Source organism: Dermacentor albipictus, chromosome 3 (assembly GCF_038994185.2).
Source record: "Dermacentor albipictus isolate Rhodes 1998 colony chromosome 3, USDA_Dalb.pri_finalv2, whole genome shotgun sequence".
Lineage (NCBI taxonomy): Eukaryota > Metazoa > Arthropoda > Arachnida > Ixodida > Ixodidae > Dermacentor > Dermacentor albipictus.
In genome coordinates, this window is record NC_091823.1 from 147399710 (window position 1) to 147422833 (window position 23124).

Sequence of the window (23124 nt, forward strand, 5' to 3'; positions counted from 1 at the left end):
GCTGACTGTACATTTCCGGTAAAAAAATCACACAGGAACTCCTCTCGGATTTGTCTAAGTGTGCGTAAGCATTGTGACTCTTCCTCATCTACACGCAGCCCATGTCGTTATCAATGTTATGAGACTTGATCCGACAAGTATGAGCGACAGCGCTGCGGCGACACGGACTGCTCTGGTCGGCAGCGCAAGCAAAGTACTGCAGGTGGCGGGGCCAGGCGCGCTGCTGACGTTCCGTTCGTTTTGAGCCGTTATCGCTCTTTAGCCGTCCTCATCCGCGACGAACCATTATCAACCGTTCTCCGGCGGCGGCTGCTTGTGGCACGGCCGCGCGAACCGTATCTTGAAAGCGAACTGCATTGTGGACAGAGTGTGCCCACTGCTGAAAACTTCACGCGCTGCGTTCTCACCGTTTACTTCGCTTTGAAAACAGACGCGCGCACACCTATCTTGAAAGTGATCTGCGGAAAGCGCATAGTGCGGCATAAGCTGAAAGCTTCGTGAGCGCAGTGTTCTCGCCGCTTCGGTCGCGTTGAAGCGAAGCTAGCACGAAGGTGAATTCACTCGCTGCTGCGGGTTCTATTTTGAAGGATATCGTGCGGTACGGACTAACGGACGGATGGTTTTTCTTGTTGGGGAAGTATAGAAATGCTTACGTTATAAAAAAAATCGCAGGGTTCGCGAATTTCGCGATAAGAACCAACACCAACCTACTCCCCCGCCCCCCGCTGAGCGATGCCGTCTTGATCGCCCCCTCCCAACCCCGGGAAAAGGGACACTACCTTTCTATATCAGTTGAAGAAAGGATGATGAAGCGTTAACAACGACAATAACGGCCTTTTCTAACGAGTTGTCTTATGGCCTCTGAGATTTGCGCGCGAAGCTGGCGCGCGCGAACCTGAGAGGCCATAATTGGCCGCTTAATAGCATAAAAAGACAAAGATACTGCCAAACGACACAACTAAAAATTCAAACAAAGAACTGATCTTAGCTATACTGTTTGGGGAAAAGAAATAAAAAATTAGACAGCCGCAACACACGCCACTAAAGCCACCACCACCGGCATAACGCGGAATCAACGGTTGGCAACATTCATTCGCGCGTCATTGCTTCGTCCGCTTCGTCTCCGCAACGAGAGCCGCCATCTTCTCGCGCCTAACGTTTTGTATGGTTTTGTTCTCTGCAATCCGCGCACACAGCTCATCGGTGGCTGCACGTCTGCTCGGCGTCGCAATGCAACCTGCGTCATTTTCTAGTGCTCGCGCAATCGGTGTGAAACATGTCGCATGTGAAATGTTTGATAGAAGTGCCTCACGTCCAAGTCAAGCCACCGTACGGGTGTATGGCTGTGCGTCCCGTTCTCGGAAGCGTCGACGGGTTTCCGGCATGCGGATTTCAGGTACGTGCAAATGCGTTTCGCCGCCCTATTGAGCTCCGGAGCAAAGCGTGCAATATTTCATTTGAAAGATGCAGTGCCCGTGATCATGGTGTGAATTTCGAGCGGCAAACGAGAACTTTGGCACTTAGAGCACACCGCGGCTGCTAAGTCAGCGTGGAAATTGTTTTACGTTACCGTAATATGTTGCTGTCAGTCTAATCTGCGGTTTGTGGACAGCTAGCCCATTGACTTTTGCTCGTGGAAGCGAGAGGTATATAAATGGAAGCGATAATAATTTTCGAGAGCAGAGAGTTTTTTCGCTCGATGTTTGGTCGTGTTCATGGCGTTATGAAAGCCAGAAAACTAACTGGCTTGATCGTGCTCAGTTCCAACTCCAAGGGGCGTAACGTTGGTGCTGTATAAGTTTGTTTTCGGTGTCACGAGTACCACTTTCATGCTTTTGTTGCATGAGAGTGGTAGCTGCTGCGTGACGTCTGGGTAGAACACAATAAAAGCAATTTCCTCACGCATACGTATGCAATATGAGGTAACAAAATTTCCAGCGTTTTATTCGGAGCGTAAATATCCAGTATAGTTTAGTAAGAAACTCAAATTCTGTGTTAGCTTAGTAGGCGTGAAACAAGTGAAACTCGCATTCCTTTTTGAATTGTTCGCCCAAACTGCACCGCCCCCAGATGCGTCATCGGGTAATTGACAGTAGCTTCGCTACGTGAGTTCTTATGCGCCTATATTGCCCGGTTAAGTATCCTGTTAATTTATGCCGACGCTCCTTCATCTTGACTTTAAGCGGTTACTATCCCCGAGTACCGGACGATGCCAAACTTGTGAGGTGTAGCAAACGCGGGAAATTCAAAGTGGCGTGGCTGCAAGTTCCTGTTTTTACGAAGCCAACAGACACAGTATCACTGATTTATTTCCGTTTCTGCTGTACTTGATCAATCTAATGTGACAACTGCATTTGCTCTTTAATGTTCTCCATTTACTGTGTATTCAGCTTGGCTGCCGCCCTCTCTTCAGAGGATGCCGCTGTGATAGCTCTTTCGTATAGCACATGCCTCTAGGCCCTTGTGTTTCAAGGACTCTGGAGAGGCAGCAGTGCTCCAAGTAATTTTACCATCCTATATATTTTCTATGTTGCATCATTCTTCCACGATGGATTTTAATGTTAATAGTATTCGTCATTAATCATCGCCATAATTTTATAGCACGTAGATTTTACGCACTTTACAGCGACAATTTTTAGGCCAGTTTACAGCCAAGTCACATCTTCCATAATACATCGTCAACATTACCACTTGTCATGGCGCTCTTTGGCCAAACCTGGCCCTTGCGCCATAAAACACCACACATCATCATCATCAGCTTGGCTGCCAGAAAATGCTTGAATTTCTTTCAGTATCCAAGTGACGAAATATTTCACTGACGGCCGTGTGTGAAACACGCAAGATGACAAAACTGATAGCAAAATGATGAGATATTTCTTTCATAGCGTTTGGACTCGACTTTTGGTGAGGATGTCGATCGACCTTGGGCCTGGTGACAGCTCACCCGACATCGCCAAAGTGCAGCCTATCAGTAGAGTGCCCCCGAATGGACCATCAACATCGGAAAATGAAGCAGAGCCAGGTAGGGGTAATTTTTACTTTGGAACAGAATACTGACAGCTGCCTCTTTTTTAAAGAACTAAATAACAAATTTACAATCCAATCCTTTCTCTTTGTGCAGCCTACATAGAATTGTTTTTTGCTTGTTATACAGACCTTCAGAAAGCAGTTCTTCTGAACCCTTTTTGCATGCACAAATAAATAAAGAGGAGTGCACTTTCTGAAGAAATTGATGCACTGAAATGTGCGTTCGACACACAGTGAGATGCAATATAACCAACAACTTTAAAGCGGTAAAAAAAATTGAAACATGTTCTAACATCATAACCCGCCTTGGCATACGGATCTAAATATAACAGCAACGGAGGTGCATGCAGAGAAGTGTTTGTAATTGTTTGCAAGATATGTACATTGTCTAAGAAATTGTTTTTATTTACTTGGAGCTTCTTGGTGCAGTAAAGTAAAAGCTCAAAATGATGCCCCTGCTCCTAATAAAGCACTTTTATATATTAAAATAAAATTATGGGCTTTTACATTCCAAAACCTAATGTTTTGGGAACCTGGCTTCTTTAATGTACACCTGAATCTAAGGGCATAAGCGGTATTGCATTTTACCCTCATTGGAGGGCAGCTGCCATGGCCTAGATTGAAGCTGGGACCAGCATGACTGAGCAGCATGGCATCATAGTAAGTGGGCTATAACACCAGGTCAAAATTAGAAATACTGCTTAGAACTACCAACTTCTTGGCTCACAAGCACTTTGCACTAAGTTGTATGGAGTACTGACAGCGACTGTTTATGTACCAATTTCTTTTTAGGCTGACTCCATTATTAAGGTGTGAAGCTTCAATTAGTCAAAACCAGCCTAAATTACACAACCAGCTCAAAACACGCACCATGTATAGCTGGATTTGGACATGCAAATGGAGTCAATTCATGTCGCCGAAAATGGAAGTGGCAGTCACACTATTTCATGCATTTTGCCTAAAACATAGTCAATAATAGTTAATCAATTTCTAAAATGTTCTTTTCAAAAAGTTTTTTTCAAGCATGAAAGGAGGAGCCAAATGGTGTTCAGGTGCACGAGCGGTTAGTTGCATGTCACTTCTTGCATGTGTTCACTGGCTTCTTTCAAGCTTGAAAAGAAAAATTTGTTGCACCTACTGAGCAGTAGAAAGCTGGATTGGGAATTTTTCAGGATGCTCTACAATTTTCGCACTGACACTTTTGCTTTGAATAAAATATTTGAGCAGTTAAATAATTGTTAATAACTAATTACCTAATTAGGAAAAATGCAAGAATTGGTTTCACTTCCTCAAAACGATGACAAACGACATTACCATGGTACGGTCCAGCTACGTGGCACTTGTACATATTTAAAGTTTGCGCATGTCATACAGACCACCTGGTAATTACAAGGCATATATAGAAGTGGCTAAGTTGTGTGAGCCAGCTATGTGTAGCGAATCATGAGAAACAGCCATGTTTCTTTGACTTAAGGGCATGATAAGATTTACATGCTCGACACCTTGTATCAGTGTGCTCTAGGCCTGTTCGTAGTTTAGCTGCTACATAAACGATATTTCTCCACGTGTAAGCTCATATGCATCTTTCAAGTATATTGCCTCATGTGTCCAAAATAGACCATCGCACTTCCTTCATTATGTCATCTGTTGCTGTGCTAAATTTTTAACATGCAACTGCACAAATTTTCATCTAGTTTTCGTATTTCCTCCTTGTTTGGTGGATTTATTTCTGAACAAGATGTTTTCGGTAAACCCTGTTCCACACAGCACTACACAGCATTTCTGCCTTGAGTGGGAATTTTTTTTTTCAGATTGACATTAATACACCTTGCCTGGGCAATGTAAGGCATTCTACATGAGACGGCCCTGCAATAATGTGTTATATTGCATTCCAGCATCATGCAAAACTGTTTACTTACCAGATTAGAATATGTATAAATGTTGGAAGTAAGAGAACTGGAAGAAGCCAGCAGATAATGAGGCCAAGGAAAGCATACAGGAACATCTTTTAAGTTTTTTATATGAAGTATAGAAACGATAAATTTTAGGTAAGTGAAAGTGGATTAAACGATATTCACCTGTGGGTGGGGAACAGACCCATAACCTTCGCATTACGCATGTGATATACTAACCACTGTGGTACTACGGCCGTGTTCGAGCGTCGACAATCTGAGGGGCCATTGTGGATGGTTGAATGCTGCCTCAGTGGCACAGTGGTTAGTGCAACGCATGCCTAATGCAAAGGCTGTAGGTTCGTTCTCTCCCCATGCCTGGTTGTTTTTTTTTGACCATTTTCATTTCCCTTTATCATTTCTACATTTAAATAGAAAATTACAAATAAGTTTCCACGTGCCTTCCCTGGCATCTTCCAGCTGTGATTCAGAAAAATTTTGACCCTCAGTATCCTTTCTTCTCGTTTCGAAGAACAGGAGCTTCATTTTAAAAATAATGAATTCACCTTGTTCAGCATCTCAGTGTGGTCTCAAATGTTATCACAGCATGTGTATTACTAAGTGAAGTTTTTGTCAAGATGATGATATAGCATGGGACCTAATTAGTAGCCTTTGTGTACAGATATATGACTAATTTAATAAATAGGCGGATTTTAAGAAGCACTTCTAACATGGTCTGAGCATGTGTTTAAAAAAACTAATCTAGCATGATTTCAGGCATAACTGTTGCCCCTGAAAAATATTTGGATCATCTGCATTGGCATTGTTTTTAGAGAGCACCAATACTGCTTTGATAGAAGTAGCCTCGTGGAACACGAAGCATCGCTTCTTGCTGAGTCAAGGAAATATCTACATATCTGAGGTGCATGTGTCATATGCTCGAATGCTGTTTAAAGGCTCCTAATAAGAAAATTACTTGACTTGCCTTCCAGAGATTGCTTCAGTAGTCTATGCTACTCGATCATAAACAATTTACCATAGTGAACATTCATCACAGTTGGCTTTGCAATGTTTATGCAAAATACCACAATTGCCTACTAGACATGTGACTGCACTAAAACTTGGAATTAATGACCAGTAAGATTTATGGGACAGCAAAACTTAGTTTATTACTCCTGTTTCTGCCATAGTTTCTTACAGTAATTACTAGAGGGAACTCTGGTGCTGGAGTCGCACCACCATGGGAATCATGGGAAGCACATGGATTTGTCTGATATTCGTGCTTGTGAATTGAGACGTTCTTGTGGCTTCGTATATTATACGCTATATAAGTCTTATTGTCGTAAATTTCAGCGCAGTCTATACTCTTCGAAGTGCAGAAGACGGCGCCAACACGCGCAATTGCTATTCATTGCAACGATTGAGCTTGTCCAGGTGGCCAAATCGAAAGGCGCCAAGCGTCTTAAGGCGCTGGTATGCCCGCAATGAATTAATCAGGGCGTTGCACTCGCTTGTCGTTACATGCCTCCGTGGCTTAATGGTTTCAATCAGACTTCTGTTCTAGAGTTCCTGTGTTTGAATCCTGTCGTCGGATGATTTTAATGTTTATTTATTTATTACACAGTATATTGTTGAAAATAACTAGTTTACAAAGTCACAAAGCCGTTTGAAGCCAAACAGACGAAGTTTAGGCAAATCCATATACTTCCCATAATTTCCATGCTGGTACAGCCGTTCCTGTTTGATCTCCTGTGGACACTAACGTCGGAGTTCCCTCTAGCAATTATTGTATGAAACTCTTATTTCTGCACCTTGCTCGTGCAGAAGCGGCACCACACCTGCTGCGTAAACATGCACTACCTTTCGGCCAAGTGCAGTTAATGCTGTGAACTCGCCCTGTACAAAGCCTGCACTAAGTAAAACAAATCACAACATGCAGTTGCTGCCACGTTGAACTGGTGGAATGAGTAGTGAAATGCAGCACCTCCTTAACTAGTTCAGAAAGTGCAGGTTATTCAAGTGGAGATTATATAGTAACAGAAGTTGAGTGATTCTGCATTACATTCACGAAATATACTTCATGATAATTTTCCATTTATTTCCTCAGTTATTAAGAATCTCTTTTGCATTGTTGGACAAAACTACAGAATGCCAAAATATTTTCTAGCATTCACTGGTAGCAAACATGTCAAAACTTGTTCTAGTTTCTGGATTGCCTCTTTAGCCGTTAACCCCCAAGTTAATTCCGGAAAAATGTACCGAATTTTTTACGTACTCAATTTTTCGGTGTCATTCTCATTCTAAAAATATATTACTTCATTGGTCTCTGGTTAGAAATAACACAAAAAGAGGAGCTGCTCTTGCGGGCAGCTTTCCCTCAATGCCGGCTGTAACTCATCTTTGACAATAAGAGCAGCGTAACATCGGGCAGAAAGAGTGCGACTCGTCATTGGCGATATTGGTACTGCCTCCAGTCACTAGTACAGCTTGGGATCAATGGTTAAATGTTGCGACTTTGTTGCTGCCCTATTTTAATTCTGCAGCTGTTACACTTGGGTGTAGCGTGTGTATGTACGTGTGCATGCATTAAAATGATTTCACGCTAGAGCAAAGCAACTGTAGTGCAGAGAGGCATTAGGCATCTTTATATATTTGCTTTGTAAAGATGCACTAAGTTTATCTTTTGCAGTATAGACTTGGCGCTCATTGGCCAAAGATGCCCTTGTGCTACTAAAACCTATCAATTAATTCGCTTTCAGTCTGTGAGTTTTCATTTGTTTTTCTTGAACTGTGCAATTCCCACTCACTGGACTGCATGTCATCTGAGGTGTTCCTTTTTCAATCAAGAATGTTGAGGTTGTGTTTGTGTAACTCGATTTCTTGCCTCAAACGAGCTTGTGCAAACTGACCAAGCTGATAATTCTACCTGCTTATATATTAAATATGTTGCGGTTATGAACCCTCATAATGAATGACACACAGTATAAAAATTTCATCTAATAAAACAATTTAATGAAATTTTTCATGTTTTTCGTGTTCATGTTCACTTCTCTACTCTAGTGTCCTGTCTGCATGCCTCACCTCTTTTTTTGCATATTAAATATCGTATTAACTTAACCATGCTTTTTTACCACAATGCAGGGGGAAAAGGTTCCGGTAACACCATGCATTCAGTATGGTGGCCCAGATGTGCATGCCAGCAACCTCCTTCATGTGGACCAAGAACTACTCTGCAGTGTCTCGCAGACTTCCATGCGAAGCCCTCAACATTCTCGTCTCAGTGGAATGGCTGCTCCTCTATCTGCGTGTCCATCACCAAGACGGCCAGTTGTAAAGCTCCTGTACCCGTTTAAGAAAGCTTAATGATTGTTTTATTTAGTTTTCACGGTTGGCCGTAGAATCTTAACATTTTTGATGTTTCTAACATTTTTACCTGGCACAAAGTGGTGCAATAACTTTAAACCAGTGTAATGTATTTAAATCATGCTCACTCTAATGCCTATCTGGTTTTGTTTGTGCTTAAGAAATTTGAATGTCCGATGAGGTAACGGCATTTGAATTTGTCATCGTGGCTCGTTTCAATGAGCTGCTAGGAAATAAGACGCAAAACTTATCACACGCCAGTTGTAGAATTTTTATTTTCATGACTAGAGTATACACGTTTCAAAAGATGGAAAGTGTGGAAAAAGCCTCAAGAACATAATCATCCTAGGATTGTCATGTCCTTACAACTCTGCAATGACTAATGCCTCATACATCTTGGGAGCACATTGGTCACAATGCCTACAGGTATACTTGATAAGAGAATAGCTTGCACTCAGATTTGTGATTTGCCACGCAGTTGATGGCTGAAGGCTTTTGTTTGTCGTCTTCATCTTACTGCCACGTATTCAATATTCATTTAGATGTGCTGCGGTTTTTTGCAGTCACATATATATATATATATATATATATATATATATATATATATATATATATATATATATATATATATATATATATATATATATATATATATATATATATATGTCGTTTCAATAAAAATTTAGTTGAGAGTTAGCGCTCATCCTGTCTGCGTCTAGTCTGTGTCCGTGTCACTTCGCGCTACAATCCAAGATCATGTTACTGTACTAACTCGCACAACTTTCTATCCTTGTGTTAAAGACACACTCAGACTTGTTCTTACTTATGTGACCGGTTATTTTTGTGCTTTATAATAAGATGTAGTGCTTTTCGAATGAAAACATGCAATAAATAGTTCGTAGTCAGGCTACTTAAAAAAACTGTTCTGCTTAAAATTTAATTGAGCAAGCCTGTGCCCATTATTTGGTGCTTATGTCTTTGTATTGGTATGGTTTTACTCCCTATTTTCCTTTTTACATTTAAAATGTGCAAACATTATTATGTAACCATTTCTCTTTAATGAAATAAATACTTTTCTTCTGACATTTCGTCACAAATTTTACAATGATTTTGTTCAATTAGGTAACCTTAGACTAGCTGATTGTTATTCTGGTAGCTTAACTTACAATGCCTGTGGTATATTCAATGCAAGCACATGGTGAAAAATAAACTAAATTATTGGGTATAAGCAGGTCACTGGCAGTAAATGGAGCATACATATATTTCAGGAAATAGTGCATGCTTATATATTGAACAGCATGCACAGCTACACATGCTGTTTTGTTCGTAAATGCTGAAACATTAATCGGCGTGGAAGCACTTTGTTCTTTGGCTTTCAGTGCTACCTTTAAGTCATGTGTGAAAGTACTAGTAGAAGCATCCCGTGGAGATAAATGACAACTTTAATGAATAGAGGTATAAAATGTGTGCTTAAAACGGCAAAAAACTGCTTGACAGGCAAACGTATGCTTCTGTAGTACTGCACTTGTTACCGTCGCCAATCCATGCATTGCTTGCGCTCAATTGATTCAATATGAGCTACAACAACGAGCTGTGGTGTCTTTCGCTCCTGGTCGAGCTGGGGTTGCGAAAATTTTTGACCAAGAAAAGTGGAGGTTTTTAATTATTTCTGAAATGCATGTAACCATGCTTTTGGCTGTGTGCTGTTTCCTCGGGGTTATAAGTACTGGTGCACCAAGGTGCGGGAGATCCTGTGTCCTTAGTGCAGCGCGCATTGTTATTGCGCTCTGCATCCTGCCGGCAGTGTACTATCACTGCAGAGGAAGATTACGAAAAGCATGGCCTGTGTGCCTTGCTGCAATGGCGAAACCTTAAGTTGTTTGCCTGAAAGGGACGCACGTTATGCTACCAAATGACGGACCAGAAGCGCAATATGAGGACGCCTCACAGATTCTGGCTCATACTGAACAAGGTAGTACCATAGCTAAGGCTAGGCAGCATTCACAACAGCTAGTCTGGCCATCAACTACATGGCTCTAGTGAACGCTAAAATACTTGCAGGGATAACACCCTTTTGGAAGGCTGTTGTCCCTGCTACACCCATATTGAAAGGGTGGTGTCTGCGTTACACCCCATATAGAAAGGGTGTTGTTTGGTTTTACACCCATAGGCGAGGTGACGTCATATTAACACCCCTTCTTTTGTGGGGTGTTAATTTGCATCCCGTTGCTTGGGGTGTAGCAATACACCCAAAAAGAGTGTCACCCATGGGACAAGTCATTTACACCCTTAAGGGTGTAAATTTTTTTAGAGTGTATGATGCTCTGATTATACACCTTTCTTTTTAGTGATAATGGTAAGCTTCGGGTCATGATCTGATAATATCTGCCGTTTGCGCTCCAACCCATTTCCATACTTCCGTAAGTTTCCTTATCACAATCAGGGTCCCCTGTGAATAAATTACGTAGGCAAATATAAACCTTCGCATACTCTAGAGGCAGACAAGCGATCCTGAGGTCTTGTTCCCTTTCCAGGCTCTAGATTATTATCGTTGTTTTCTGCATCGCCCACCGAGGTTGCTTAGTAGCTGTGGTGTTGGGCTGGGCAGCACGAGGTCGCGGGATCGAATTCCGGCAACGGCGTCCGCATTTCGGTAAGGGAGCAATGCGAAAACACCCGTGCACATAAATTTAGGTGCACGTTAAAGAACCCCAAGGGGTCGAAATTTCTGGACGCCCCCACAGCGGCGTGCGTCATCATCAAATTATGGTATGGCCACGTAAAACCCCATAATTGTTTTTTTTTCTGCATTTAAATCTTAAATTCACTGCTACACTCTCTGCTATGATACTCAAATGTTTGTGCTGTCTACATTGTTGCTGGAAGAGGACAAAGTCATATGCAAAACGAAGGTTGCTGAGGTATTCGTTGTTGATCCTTACTCCTAAGCCGTCCCAAATTAAATTATTTCAAACTTCTTCCAAGCATGCAGTGAATGGCATGGGAGAGATTATGTATCCTGGTGTGACCCTTTCTTTATAGGTGTCTTCCTACTTTTCTTGGGGAGAATTAAGATAGCTGTGGAAGATTTGTGGATATTTTACAAAATATTTATGTAAGCCTTCAGTACTCCTTAAGAACGTAATACCTGTATGACTGCTGGTAACTCCACTGAATGAAAGGCATTTTCGTAATCTATGTAAGCCATCTATGCAGAGCCTGATTGTACACTGCATATTTCTCGATTACATGATTGATTACCTGGATGTGATCTATTGTACAGTTTCCCTTCCTGCAGACAGCCTATTCCCTTGGTTGTCAGAAGTCAAGTGTTGCCCTTATTCTATTGGAAATTACGCTGGTGAATATATGATACAGTACTGGAATAAGCTAATCTGCCAATAATTCTTCAATTCTTTAACGTCTCCGTTTCTGTGGCATAGTATAATATTGGCATTCTTCCAGTTCTCTGGGACCTTTGAAGCCTTGAGGCAATTCGTATCAAGGGCCCCAAGTTTTTCAAGCACGATGTCTCCTCCATATTTGAATAAATCAACTGTTCAGCGTAGAATGAGTCAGTATAGAATTCTTCCGCTGCTTTTACTATATCTTCGAAAATGCTGATGACATTACCCTCCTTATCTTTCAGTGCATACACCTTGGGTTGATCCGCCATGGTTGCTTAGTGGCTATGGTCTTGGGCTGCTAAGCACGAGGTCGCGAGATCGAATCCCAGCCACGGCAGCCGCATTTCAATGCGGGCGAAATGCGAAAGCACCCGTGTGCTTAGATTATGTGTCCATTAAAGAACCCCAGATGGTGCAAATTTCCGGAGTTACCCACTACGGCAGCCCTCCTAATCAGAAAGTGGTTTTGGCACGTAATACCCCATAATTAACCTTTTTTCAAATTTTAGTTTGTCCTATGCCAAGATGTCTTCTGCCTGATTCCATGCTGTTTACATTTTTTACTGCTTTCTGAGTCTTTCCTACGTTATAATTTCGAACAACCTTTCTTTTCTCATCGTTGATCAGTTGTGACAATTCTGCGAATTCCATCTGATCTTTAAAACTGATGGTAGCGCTAAAAAGGACGGACACACGATGAAAAGACGACACGACGACGAGGAAGAAGACGAAACAGCGACGTTTCCTCGTTGTCGTGTGGTCTTTTCATCGTGTGTCATTCCTTTTTAGCGCTACCATCAGTCTTAAAGAATGCATCACCAACTAGCCCAGCACCAAGTTTTATTGATCTATCTGATCTCTTGAGATGGAGAGTTTCATTATTTGCCGTTTCCTTATTACGTCGTCCGTTGCTCGTGAAAGATTGCCTAGGGCTTCCCTTGGTACCTTGCCTCCCACTTCAATTGCTGCTTGTGAAGCTATCTTAGTTATGGTTTCATTCATTACTTTTATGGGATCTTCACCTTTCCCTTCTGAGGCTGCATATTTGTTGCAAGTACAAGACAGAATTTGTCTGCTTCTACCCTTACTGCATCTAGGTTGGCCTGTTTCTTCTTTACTTTACAATTTTACTATTTCTATGTTCAAATTGAGGTGACTCCTAGCCCCCACTAACCTATGATCACTGCACTTTACCCTAGTAACACTTCTACATCCTGTACAATGCTGGGATTGGCAGAAAGTATAAAATAAATTCGTTTCTTGTTTCACCATTAGGGCTTTTCCAGGTCCACCTTTCGTTGATACGCTTTCTCAAGAAGGTTTTAATTATTCGAAACTTCTTCCTTTCCGCCAATTCTACCAGCATCTCTCCCCTAGTCCTTCTAGAATCGACGCCGTTCTTGTCAATTGCTTGTTCACCAGCTTGCCTTTCCCCAACATTTCCGTTGAAGTCGGCAATTACGACAGTGTAATGAGTTTGCAATTTCTCATCGCTAATTTCACATCTTCATTAAATTCATCTACTTCATAGTCAGCAGGAATGGAGTGTGGAGCGTATAAGTTTGTACCACCTTTAATCTATGCCTATTATTATGTTTTATTATGACAACTTATACCCTCTCATTATATCTGTAGAATTCGTCTATGTGACCAGCTATGTCCTTATCTATTAGAAATATTACAACGTATTGCTTCTTATCTGGGAGTCCTCTATAGCGGAGGACGTGACAGTAAGTCAGCAGTGTATAATCCTCACCAGTTTTTCTAACCTCACTAAGTCCAATGATATCCCAAACAATGCCTGATATTACGTCAAATACTTCTGCTAAGCTAGCCTCGTTCAAGAGAGTCCGGGTGTTAAAGGTTGCCAAGCTCAGCTTTCATTGGCGGCCTGTGCGGGTCCACAGATTCTTAGCACCCTCTACTGCGTTACAGGCCTGAACGCGGCCTTGGCCAGTTGCTCCGCAGCTGCTGTGAACTGAGGGCCATGGGTTAATTGTAGGGGTCATGAGGGACGTAGTGGCCGTATACTGCACCAGGAAGGCAAAGTACTGTTCTGGTTGGGGAATATCTATTGTTGAAGCTTAGTGGGCCTTCCTAGTGGTATTAGTATAGCACCACTGGTTCTCGGCTTTTTTGCCGGCATCAGGACCCACTCCAAGCCAGATGATGTAGAGCGCTGGAGGAGGTGAATTCAAGACTACCACCTTAAGATTTAAAAAGAATACAAGGTTGAAAACTCCAGGATTGGCACTTCTAAGAGAAGCAAGTGCACAAGTTAGCTCAGTCAGATAATGCTTCAGGCTGCGAGGCATTCTTATGGCTGAGAATTGCAGCCCAGAGGATCGAACATGCGTGAAAATTCCCTTGGTTTATCCACTATAGATGTGTTTTGCTCATCGCGACCGTGTTTCGAGAAAGCTAGTTGTGCTGCTTCTAAAGAACAAGTAAGGAACTGATTAATAACCACATGAATACACTATCAACATTTACTGGTGGATTTTCATGCCTCGAACAATGCTTCAGTGATTCACGAATCAGTGTTCTGAGTATTGCCATTTTTAATGCACTTTCGGTGCATCCTGATGCAGTCAACATTTCTCATTTGTGGAATATATTTTGTTTACCTGTGCGTTTTCTCGTGCACGACCGTTCCTGTGCGACAGTTTAATGATGTCATGTATACTTTTTATTTTAGTTATGCGCGATTTCTTATGTATACTGTCGCACTTTTCTTGTTGTCCAGTTTCCTGAAATTGGTGCATTGCAATCTTTTTTTGACGGTGCTGAACTGTCATGAAATGCGGAGGGGCAGGGACTTTGTCAGTCTTCAATGCCATTAGCCCTTGCCCCTGCAGTGATGTTTGTAAATTGTTTACACTAAATAAAGCACTTACTTACTTGAATAGCTGCTGTCACTACCGCTATCCCACTGTTCCAATGAATTGCCACAACACCTATGTAGATTTGGGAAACTGCTTTTTCCCTAAAGCAAATTTAGAATCTCTAAATCTGCAGACATTTACCTAGAACTGGCAGCACTGAGTCATGTCAGCACACGGACGAGGAAAGGTATACACTTAATAAATATTTTTTTGAGAAAAAGTCACTAACCTGCAAAGTTAGTCAAGGAGACACGTGACACAGTTTCCTTCAATTGCTAAAATCTCGATAAACTATATTTCAGATAAATTTTTTTCACCAGTTCTGCAGCGAGCTTCAATTTGAAGTAAGCTCTCCTTCGGTCTATTTGTTGCTTCACGCCTCGTCTTCTCGTATTTTTCGCGTTTTTTATTCAAGGAATAAGTCACACAGACATGCACACATTCTTACTCCTCGATACATTTTCGACAATCAAAACCAGTGATTTATCACAAGGCTTATATAGGTGAGGTTGTTGACGACTCAAACAGATTAGAAACAAGTCACGCTGCTCAGCTACACTGCTAGTCACATGGTGACTAAACTTGGTGCCAATATGCGATAAAGTCTAAGAAGTTTAAGAACTCGATGCACTGGATGAAACTGCACCACTTTGTCGCTGCTGTTGGTCTGCTTGACAAATAAAGAGACCGGCGACGCAGTGCGTCGCGTGTAATCTTGTTGGCGCCGTACTTCAACCATCTGCTAAATTGCTGAGCATTGATAATATCGGCAAAAACGTGAGCTCGAGTAGGAGGTCTTTCCACTTCTCATCGCGAGATGAAGAAACAGATGTGAACAAGCGCTTACCAACGCATGTGAGATTGTCGGCCATCAATTTGAAACCAAGTGGACAGCTGCAAAAAGCACTTCCGACAACGTTGGTGCAGTTGTGGGAACAGTTAAGCGTCCTCTCAGCGCATTCGTCAATGTCTGGAAGAAACAGCATTTCTTAGAGACAGCAAGGTTTGAAAAGAATTTGCACTTTGTTTCAATAAAGTTCGTCTTACTCGGTCAGCGCGGCTGAGGCTTTGTCGGTATTTTATTCCTAGCATGCACACAAGTGTCGTTCTCCCAGGAAAGAGAACTCTTACAATTGAAAACCGATGGTTGCCGGTATTATCTTGGGGAAGGAATATTAGCCTCACAGTAAAAATAACTAAAGGCATAATTGACAAAGCTCTTCGTTCGTAAGGTCCGTTTGCCATTGGCTGACTACCATCGCTTAGAAAATGTGTAACCTTACTTTTTGCTGCCTCAAGGCCACTGGGCCACACCAGGCCTTCGGCGGCCACTTTTTGATGGTGGAAGAAATGCGAAACCGCCCGTATACCGTGCACTGTGGGTGCACGGTAAAGAACCACAGATGGGCGAAATTAATGTGGAGTCCATCACTACGACATGCCTCATAATCGTATCGTCGTTCTGGCATGTAAAACATCAGATTTAATTATCTTTGGCTGCCAGTTGCTCTCACAAACGGGTCTACGCCGTTATACGGGCCCTTGCTTTACATCATTAACGTGACAACTTCATCAGGAACCATGCTTGGAGACTTGAACGTTGTGACAACAGGTGTATATAAGACAACCCAATTGACGCCTACCTGCCTCTAACATGCACGTGGTAGCAGGTACGCCCCAATTTTACTCAAGCCCTGCTTAGTTCACCATGTTGTGATCATGTATTCCGCATTCTTGAAAGCTCGCGCAAATCCGCATCCTCATCAGAAGACGAACGCATGGCGCTCACAGATTATTAGTATCGTCTGTCTCCCAGTCAATGCGTACATTTGATGCCACAGTGCGAAGGTGCTCCGAATATGAATAGCTTTATTTGCTTTTATTGCGGTAGCAATTGTACGGACACTCCAGTCGCCTTTTCGCCGTCGCCGTCACCGTGAATGACACCGTCGCCGCGCACCGTTCGCTTTATGTGCGAGTGAAAGCACGCGAGGGAAGCCTACGATGGCGGCTCAAACTGGCGCGCGCTAAAAAAAAAAGCGGTGAACGAGTGCGCCGTCTTCCGTCGAGCGAAAGGCCGCACAGGGGGATACCAGGGAGCGACGGGGCGGCGTGGTGTTCGGCAGCGACTGAGCATTTCGCAACCGGGTGCAAGGGGAACCGACGATCTCGACTCAATCTCGCGTACCGTATATGGAAGCAAGCGGAAAGGCAGCGCAGGAGGGAGCGCGCTTGGGATGGGATCTCCCGGTTGCTCGTACCTTTGTGCGCGCTTTGTGCTCGCCACTCTTGCGTCGAAGCGATAGATCGCACGAAGGTCACTTCGCTTGCTGCTTCCGGCGCGCTTGCTCACACCAGCGTTTTGACAGCGAGTGTCCACGCGTATCGAGTGCGATGTGTTCATGTTAGCGTGCGCGTGCTGACACAATACTTGTTACTGCAGCGAATGTTTCCAAGTTTACACGGTCGATAAGACTACTATCCTTACCTCCTATTGCCGTGTACTAATTTTCTATGGCAATCGATGCTTCGCCTTTCGGGCGTAACGGCGACGTTTTTGTGTGGGCGCCAAAAAGCACGATCCACAAAACGCGTGTCATATTTCCTGTGTACCTCTAAGCCGTGCCACGCACGCTCATTGATCAGCTTCCCTCGGTCGAGTGCAATTACGCTTGCTGCTTTTCCAACTAGTTTTATTATTCTTCAGGGGCGGTATTCACAAAACGTTTCGTTCGTTCGTAGGTGCAGTTTGCAATTGGCCTGCCACCTTCTCAAACAGTTGGAATGTCCAGCATCAGGATTGGCTGAAATTGGTTCTTACGAACATACCTGGCGTAAAAGCTTTTCGCTAATACGCGTCCAGTTGTGCGAAAAAATAGAATTCCCGTTGCAATGTTATAACATATTCACGTAAGAGTGATCCCGACCGCTATCCACTGAATACGGCCATTTAAGTGCGTTTCATGGTTAGCTTACCTATCTGTCCCGTCTTGGTATTTTCCTGTAATAATGGTATAAGTAAGCCCGATCACAGTCATAGCGCATGCGATACGACTTCCGATAAATAAATGGGTCGCCGCGTTCGCGTTCATTTATCGGAACGCGCCTCTTCCTGGCCTGCCGCAGCAACGCGTGAATGAAGAAAATGGCGATGCACTGAATCGTTTCCTTACTCTGATCTGGATTCATAACGAGGAACAGACCGAAAATGCATTATTGCGGGAAACAGACGCATGCAGTGCTGTGTAGGGATATCAACGGTTGGGGCAGAAGGGAGCCTGCAACTCGTCTGTATTACTTGGATTGCAACACACTGTTTTGTGTGTCCACTTTGTGCCTCCTAGGCAAGAGTGTCATGTGCTACGTTTGCGTCGAGGCAAGTGTGCCTCTTCGATTTTCGGGGCGCCGATCGTTGCCTCTGTTGCGCTGTTCCTCGCGCAAGGTCAGGAGTCGATTGGACTACTGGTGCGCGTGGTCCGTCTTCACTTTATGCCACGTGATTGCGGGAACTTCCGTACCTACACACCACTCGCCGCCGACAAGGCCTCTGCGGTAGCCCGCGCTGCAAACGCAGTCTTCCTTGGACGCTTTTCGTGTTCCATTTGTGTGGCTGTGGGGAGGACACATGTCGCACTGGCTGGAGGCGTCGTTCTTGAATGTGTTCCTGGGGCAGTCTATGAAATCAGAGGCAGCGAAGGCAGAAACCTAAGGCAATGGCACACTATATAGGCATAATGGCTAAGTAACAAAATGCCATCACGCTGAATTCCCAGAGCCAAATGCTTCATTTATATCCTACGTATTACAGTCAAGCGAATAAATAGACGTGGGCAATGCCGGCAAAGAGTGAGCCTCAGATGTCTGAAATATCTATAGCTTTGGCGGCGCAAAACCGATTCACATCAATACAGTTCGAGTTCCTTAACTATTCATTACACTTTTCCGACACCAAAATGAAAAACACAATGTTAATAAAAGTTTAACAGGGAACAAGTAAACACCTAAATAGCCTTTTCATAAATGTGAAGGGAGACAAACAATACGATCGTTTTTATTTTACATCTCATCCCATTAATGTCCCAACCGCGCCAAATAGCGCAAAGGTATCAAGGTGACAAATAAAAGGATTTTTCCAGAAAACCATTCCCCTTCTAAAAAAGTGAAGAGTGAAGAACACACCTGACACCGTTTCTTTGAAGTTCAAAAGTTTAGATCAACTATGTTTCAACATAATTTTTATTCTATGGTTGTATAATGAACGTCAACTTGAAGTCAACCTTCCTTCGGTTAACCTGCTTGACGCCTCATCCTCTCATATCCCTTCACGCCTCGTCTTCATAACTTTGTGAGAAAGGCCGCCTGAAAGCTTTTTTATTCTAGCACATCTGTGACCTAAGAGTCTGCACCTAAAGCAACTACAAATTAACGCTTGTGCGAACTAAATATGACGCTTTAAGAGTGCAGAAGATCGCTCTATCTCCCTCTCTTTTTCCATGTCCGGTATAGTGGCGTCTGCAAGCCTTACTGCTTCATTTGTTCTTGGCAACGAAAGTGTTTTTCACCTTTACAGTATCGTTGGGCAGAGTCGTGTGGAACCCTTCCTGGCAGACAAACACAATTGAAGCTCCCTTTGGTATTCACGCATACATCAGAGCAGGGTTTTACAGTGGCGCACTCGTCTATGTCTGAAAACAACAGAGACAATCTGGTTGAGCCAAGAGGTATAACACCGCTGAGATAAAGAAAATCAGCACAGAAATTTGGCAAGACTGCGCTCCAGAGCTGTACCGGGCTTTACCAGTGCAAACAATTGAATTGTATAGGTATATCTATGCTATTTGGCTCTGTTATACAATATAATTAAGAAAAGTTGCCATAGAACAAGACACCGTAAAGGTGTAGAGAGAGAGAGAGAGAGAGAGAGAAAGCCCCTTGAATTAAGTCTGGAGAGGGTTTCCTGACAGCATGTTTAGCACGTTACGCCATATGGGTATCCGGAAATATTGAAATTATGTCCACATTTCCCTACACAGCCACACAACATACACAAAGCACAACACTTAACAAAACACAACCCTCAATACTCGACTAAAGTTTCTCATTGAGACCAGTGTCTGTAAAGAAAGCGAGAAATATCTTGGTCGCGCAGGATGCACAGGCATCGCTAGCCGATCGACAAAGGACCTATCTTAACTGACGGGATGACATTCTGTTGAATGTTCAGATCGGAAAACAAGGCCGTTCTTCGCAGTGTAAGAGCCTGCAAGCGCAGGTTATGTGGGCTATGTCTTCCCCCATTTTGCAGACAGGGCACAGGATTTCATTGAATAAGAAATATTTTCCATATGTCACGTTTAAACAAATTCGCCGAAGAAACGCTCGGCTGCGCCTGTTAGGGCCTCAAGGCATATACAACTCGTACGACGAGTCGTAAGTGCAAATAGGCCCGTGCAACATTTCCGGATCATTCCAGACAGCGCGCAACGCAAGACACGATACCAGAGCTGACCAATCATTTCTAGACAAAAGCATTGAAAGTATCTCTACAGAATTTTGTGGTGAGCCAGCAGCGCAGTCTGCATGTCTGCAGTGAGTACCATCTGTGTGCTCTGAGCACCATCTGCACTGCATGCATCTGCGTGCTGCAGTGAGTAGCATCTGCAGTCTGCATGCTCCACTGCGTAGCAAGCAGACTGCAGTCTGCATGCTACGCAGTGAGAAGGCATCCACTGCCGGGCAACGCGGTGCTGCGTGCCGCAAGCGTCGGTATGCATGCAGCTCATGGCGTGGATGATGTGGTCGTTGGCACGTCGTAATTACAGGCATAAAGAAATATGCGGCCACGATTGCGATACTGCCTAATGCGAAAATTGAGCGCACAGGCGTTTTTCTTCCGCGATATGTTGACTGGCCCGGACAATATGTCGTGTGCGGCATGTTTTAAATAGAGCGAGCTGTGGCGCGACTGCCTCGCTTATCGGGAGATCGCAAGAGCCGGCATGTGAATGGGTGGCGCGTGAACCCAATTCACAGCAGAAGCCGCAGACAGACCTCCGCTCACGCAGTGCTGTGTTTCCATACAGACAACGTTTGCTAGTCTGGCGCCATCTCTTGCCATCGTAGCAGCAAAGCCCGTCCTGCGCAGCCCTACGTTTCTCACGCTTTCGCCACACCCTCCTCCTCCGCTTTCCTCCTCGCACTTCCTTCGCTATCGCCTTCTTCCATCTCCCTCTGTGTTCCGCGTTCACTTTCATCGTTCGTTGAATGTGTTCGATCGGTTACGAGGGACAACGCCGACGCTCTCCACAAGAACGTGTGCCTAAAGGGCAAGATACACTCCAACGTAACGTACGGGAGCACGTTCGTCGAACTCAGCGACCTCATAGAAGAACTGGGATCTATACTCTAGTGACACGACGTAACATGCGTGACTAGAGCCCTAGGGCGCGTTCCAACGTCTCCGGCGCATTAATAGCTCCCGTCTATTTCTCGCCGGCCGCGTCGGCGAAGCGTTCCCGGCATTCCTCGAGCGCAGCGCGTCAGAGAAGCATTGGCCGCCTGTGAAGTCGGCGCTGGTGCGACAACGTTCGGTGAAACAACCAATGAAAGTACCCAGAACGTGTGTGAAGCTTCAGATTCTGTGATCGAACGGCTCCTCGAGGGAATCTGCTCCCGTGCGTTTACGACACAAGACGAATGGATTACCACGATCAAGCAACAAAAGACATTGCACGGGAAGCCATCTGCCGTCAATGCGGTCACGCTACAAGGTAGCTTCCTCGCTGAGTCGTGATATGCGATACTGAAATGAGTTACTCACTGCTAGGGCACCGTAATTACGTTTTTTTTTAATTTCTGCTGTTTTTAGTCGGAGAATGCATGAAACTTTGGAAAATGCTGCGAGATCGGTACAACGGTGAAGCACAGGCTGTGGAGTTGGCGAGGCGCAACGGCAGCGGCTTTATTTCGAGGAGAATGAGGGAATTCGCGCAGTCAATGTAATTCTACAAGAAGTGTAGCTGCTGAGAATGTGAGTTATTTCGGTGTTCACATACCGTTCTGGTAAATATGCAAGCGCTGAAGACGACTGTGATCGTGGGTGCGTGTGTTTGTGTGTGTGCGCGTATGTTTGCGCTCTTCAAATATTTTTCTAGTTGCAAAACAGTGTACCATTACGGGGTAGCTCCAGCCACGAAGATCCATGTGGGGCATCGTCCAGCACAGGGCAAGAAATCATCGGCGCACTTTTGATGTCAGTGGTGTAGCTCGATCGTCGGGCCGGTGATGAGGAAATGAAAACTCGACCCAATTTCGAGTTGTAGTATCTAGTGTAAGATAACAAGATTGTGCTCAATTGTCGCCCTTGTGTCCTTCCAACTGAGTACTAAGCAATTTTAACAGCTATTTGGTTGAGTCCACGTTGGCACTAAAATATTCTCTATAGCACCTGTGATCTTATGTCGACTGTGCGAGAAAGAAAACTGACAAACTATCAGAGCTGTATTTATGCTTAATTGCAGTATCTCGCATGTAAAAAAACTGAAAACGAAAAGGTGACCAACTGTTTACTCCCTCCGATGCAGGCGCTTCATGTTTTGTAGGAATATTTCAATTAGAGGGAGGATATATCACGAAGGTTTCGAGCTGATAATAGAAAATCATCGGCTTGCTGCACTAAACTTTGACATAAACCGCTCGTCGCGAGTTTGCAGGAAGTATGAGGAAAAGGTGTGCAGGTCTGTCAGGGTTCTATTGCCATGACGTGGCTGGTGGGACAGGCTCTTCATAATGAAAAGCTAACTTCGAGGACATTAGTTTGTTTTTCACGTTGGATTTCTATGAGATAAAAAATGCATATATATATATATATATTTATATATATATATATATACATATATATATAAACGAAAAGAAAGGGGGTTAACCGAGGGACCCGATAATTATTTGTCATATAATGAGAAGCCAACAAACACTGACACCAAGTACAACATAGGGGAAATTGCATGTGCTTAATAAATGAAATAAAGTAATGATAAATAATGGAAATTTGCCTGGCAGATCAATTGGTAGAGCATCGCACGCGACATGCGAAGGTTGTGGGTTCGGTTCCCACCTGCGGCAAGTAGTTTTTTCATCCACTTTAAATTTCCGTTAATTTATCATTACTTTATTTCATTTATTAAGCACATGCAATTTCCCCTATGTTGTACTTGGTGTCAGTGTTTGTTGGCTTCTCATTATAGGACTAATAATTATCGGGTCCCTCGGTTAACCCCCTTTCTTCTCGTTTATTACATAACGAGGGTCTCGAATCCGGCAACATTGATGCCTTCAGGTAGCATATGTGGGTTTATTGACCAGTTGCCTTCACCCGAAAAGATCACGTTCTCGTAACGCCTGCGGCAAAAAAGACGTTCCACGTCCGCCGCCAAGGTCTGTGAGTGGGGGCGCTGGCTAACACTCCCAGAGTTCTACTTGTACACATAAATACCCAAGAAAGTGGATGGGGAAACGCGGCCGCGGTAGCTCAATTGGTAGAGCATCGCACGC

At 43.8% G+C, this 23124-nt stretch overlaps 1 protein-coding gene across 1 annotated transcript in view; it reads right to left on the reverse strand.

Moving 5' to 3' along the window:
• The window catches only part of LOC139057615 (fibrillin-2-like), a 184455-nt gene that overhangs the window by 75587 nt on the left and 85744 nt on the right, over nt 1–23124 (reverse strand). The window contains exons 10-12 of the mRNA XM_070536152.1: nt 19137–19259; nt 18093–18248; nt 15422–15544 (exon numbers count right to left, since the gene is read on the reverse strand). Coding sequence (XP_070392253.1) covers nt 15422–15544; nt 18093–18248; nt 19137–19259 — 402 coding nt within the window. The remainder of the gene's footprint in view (nt 1–15421; nt 15545–18092; nt 18249–19136; nt 19260–23124) is intronic.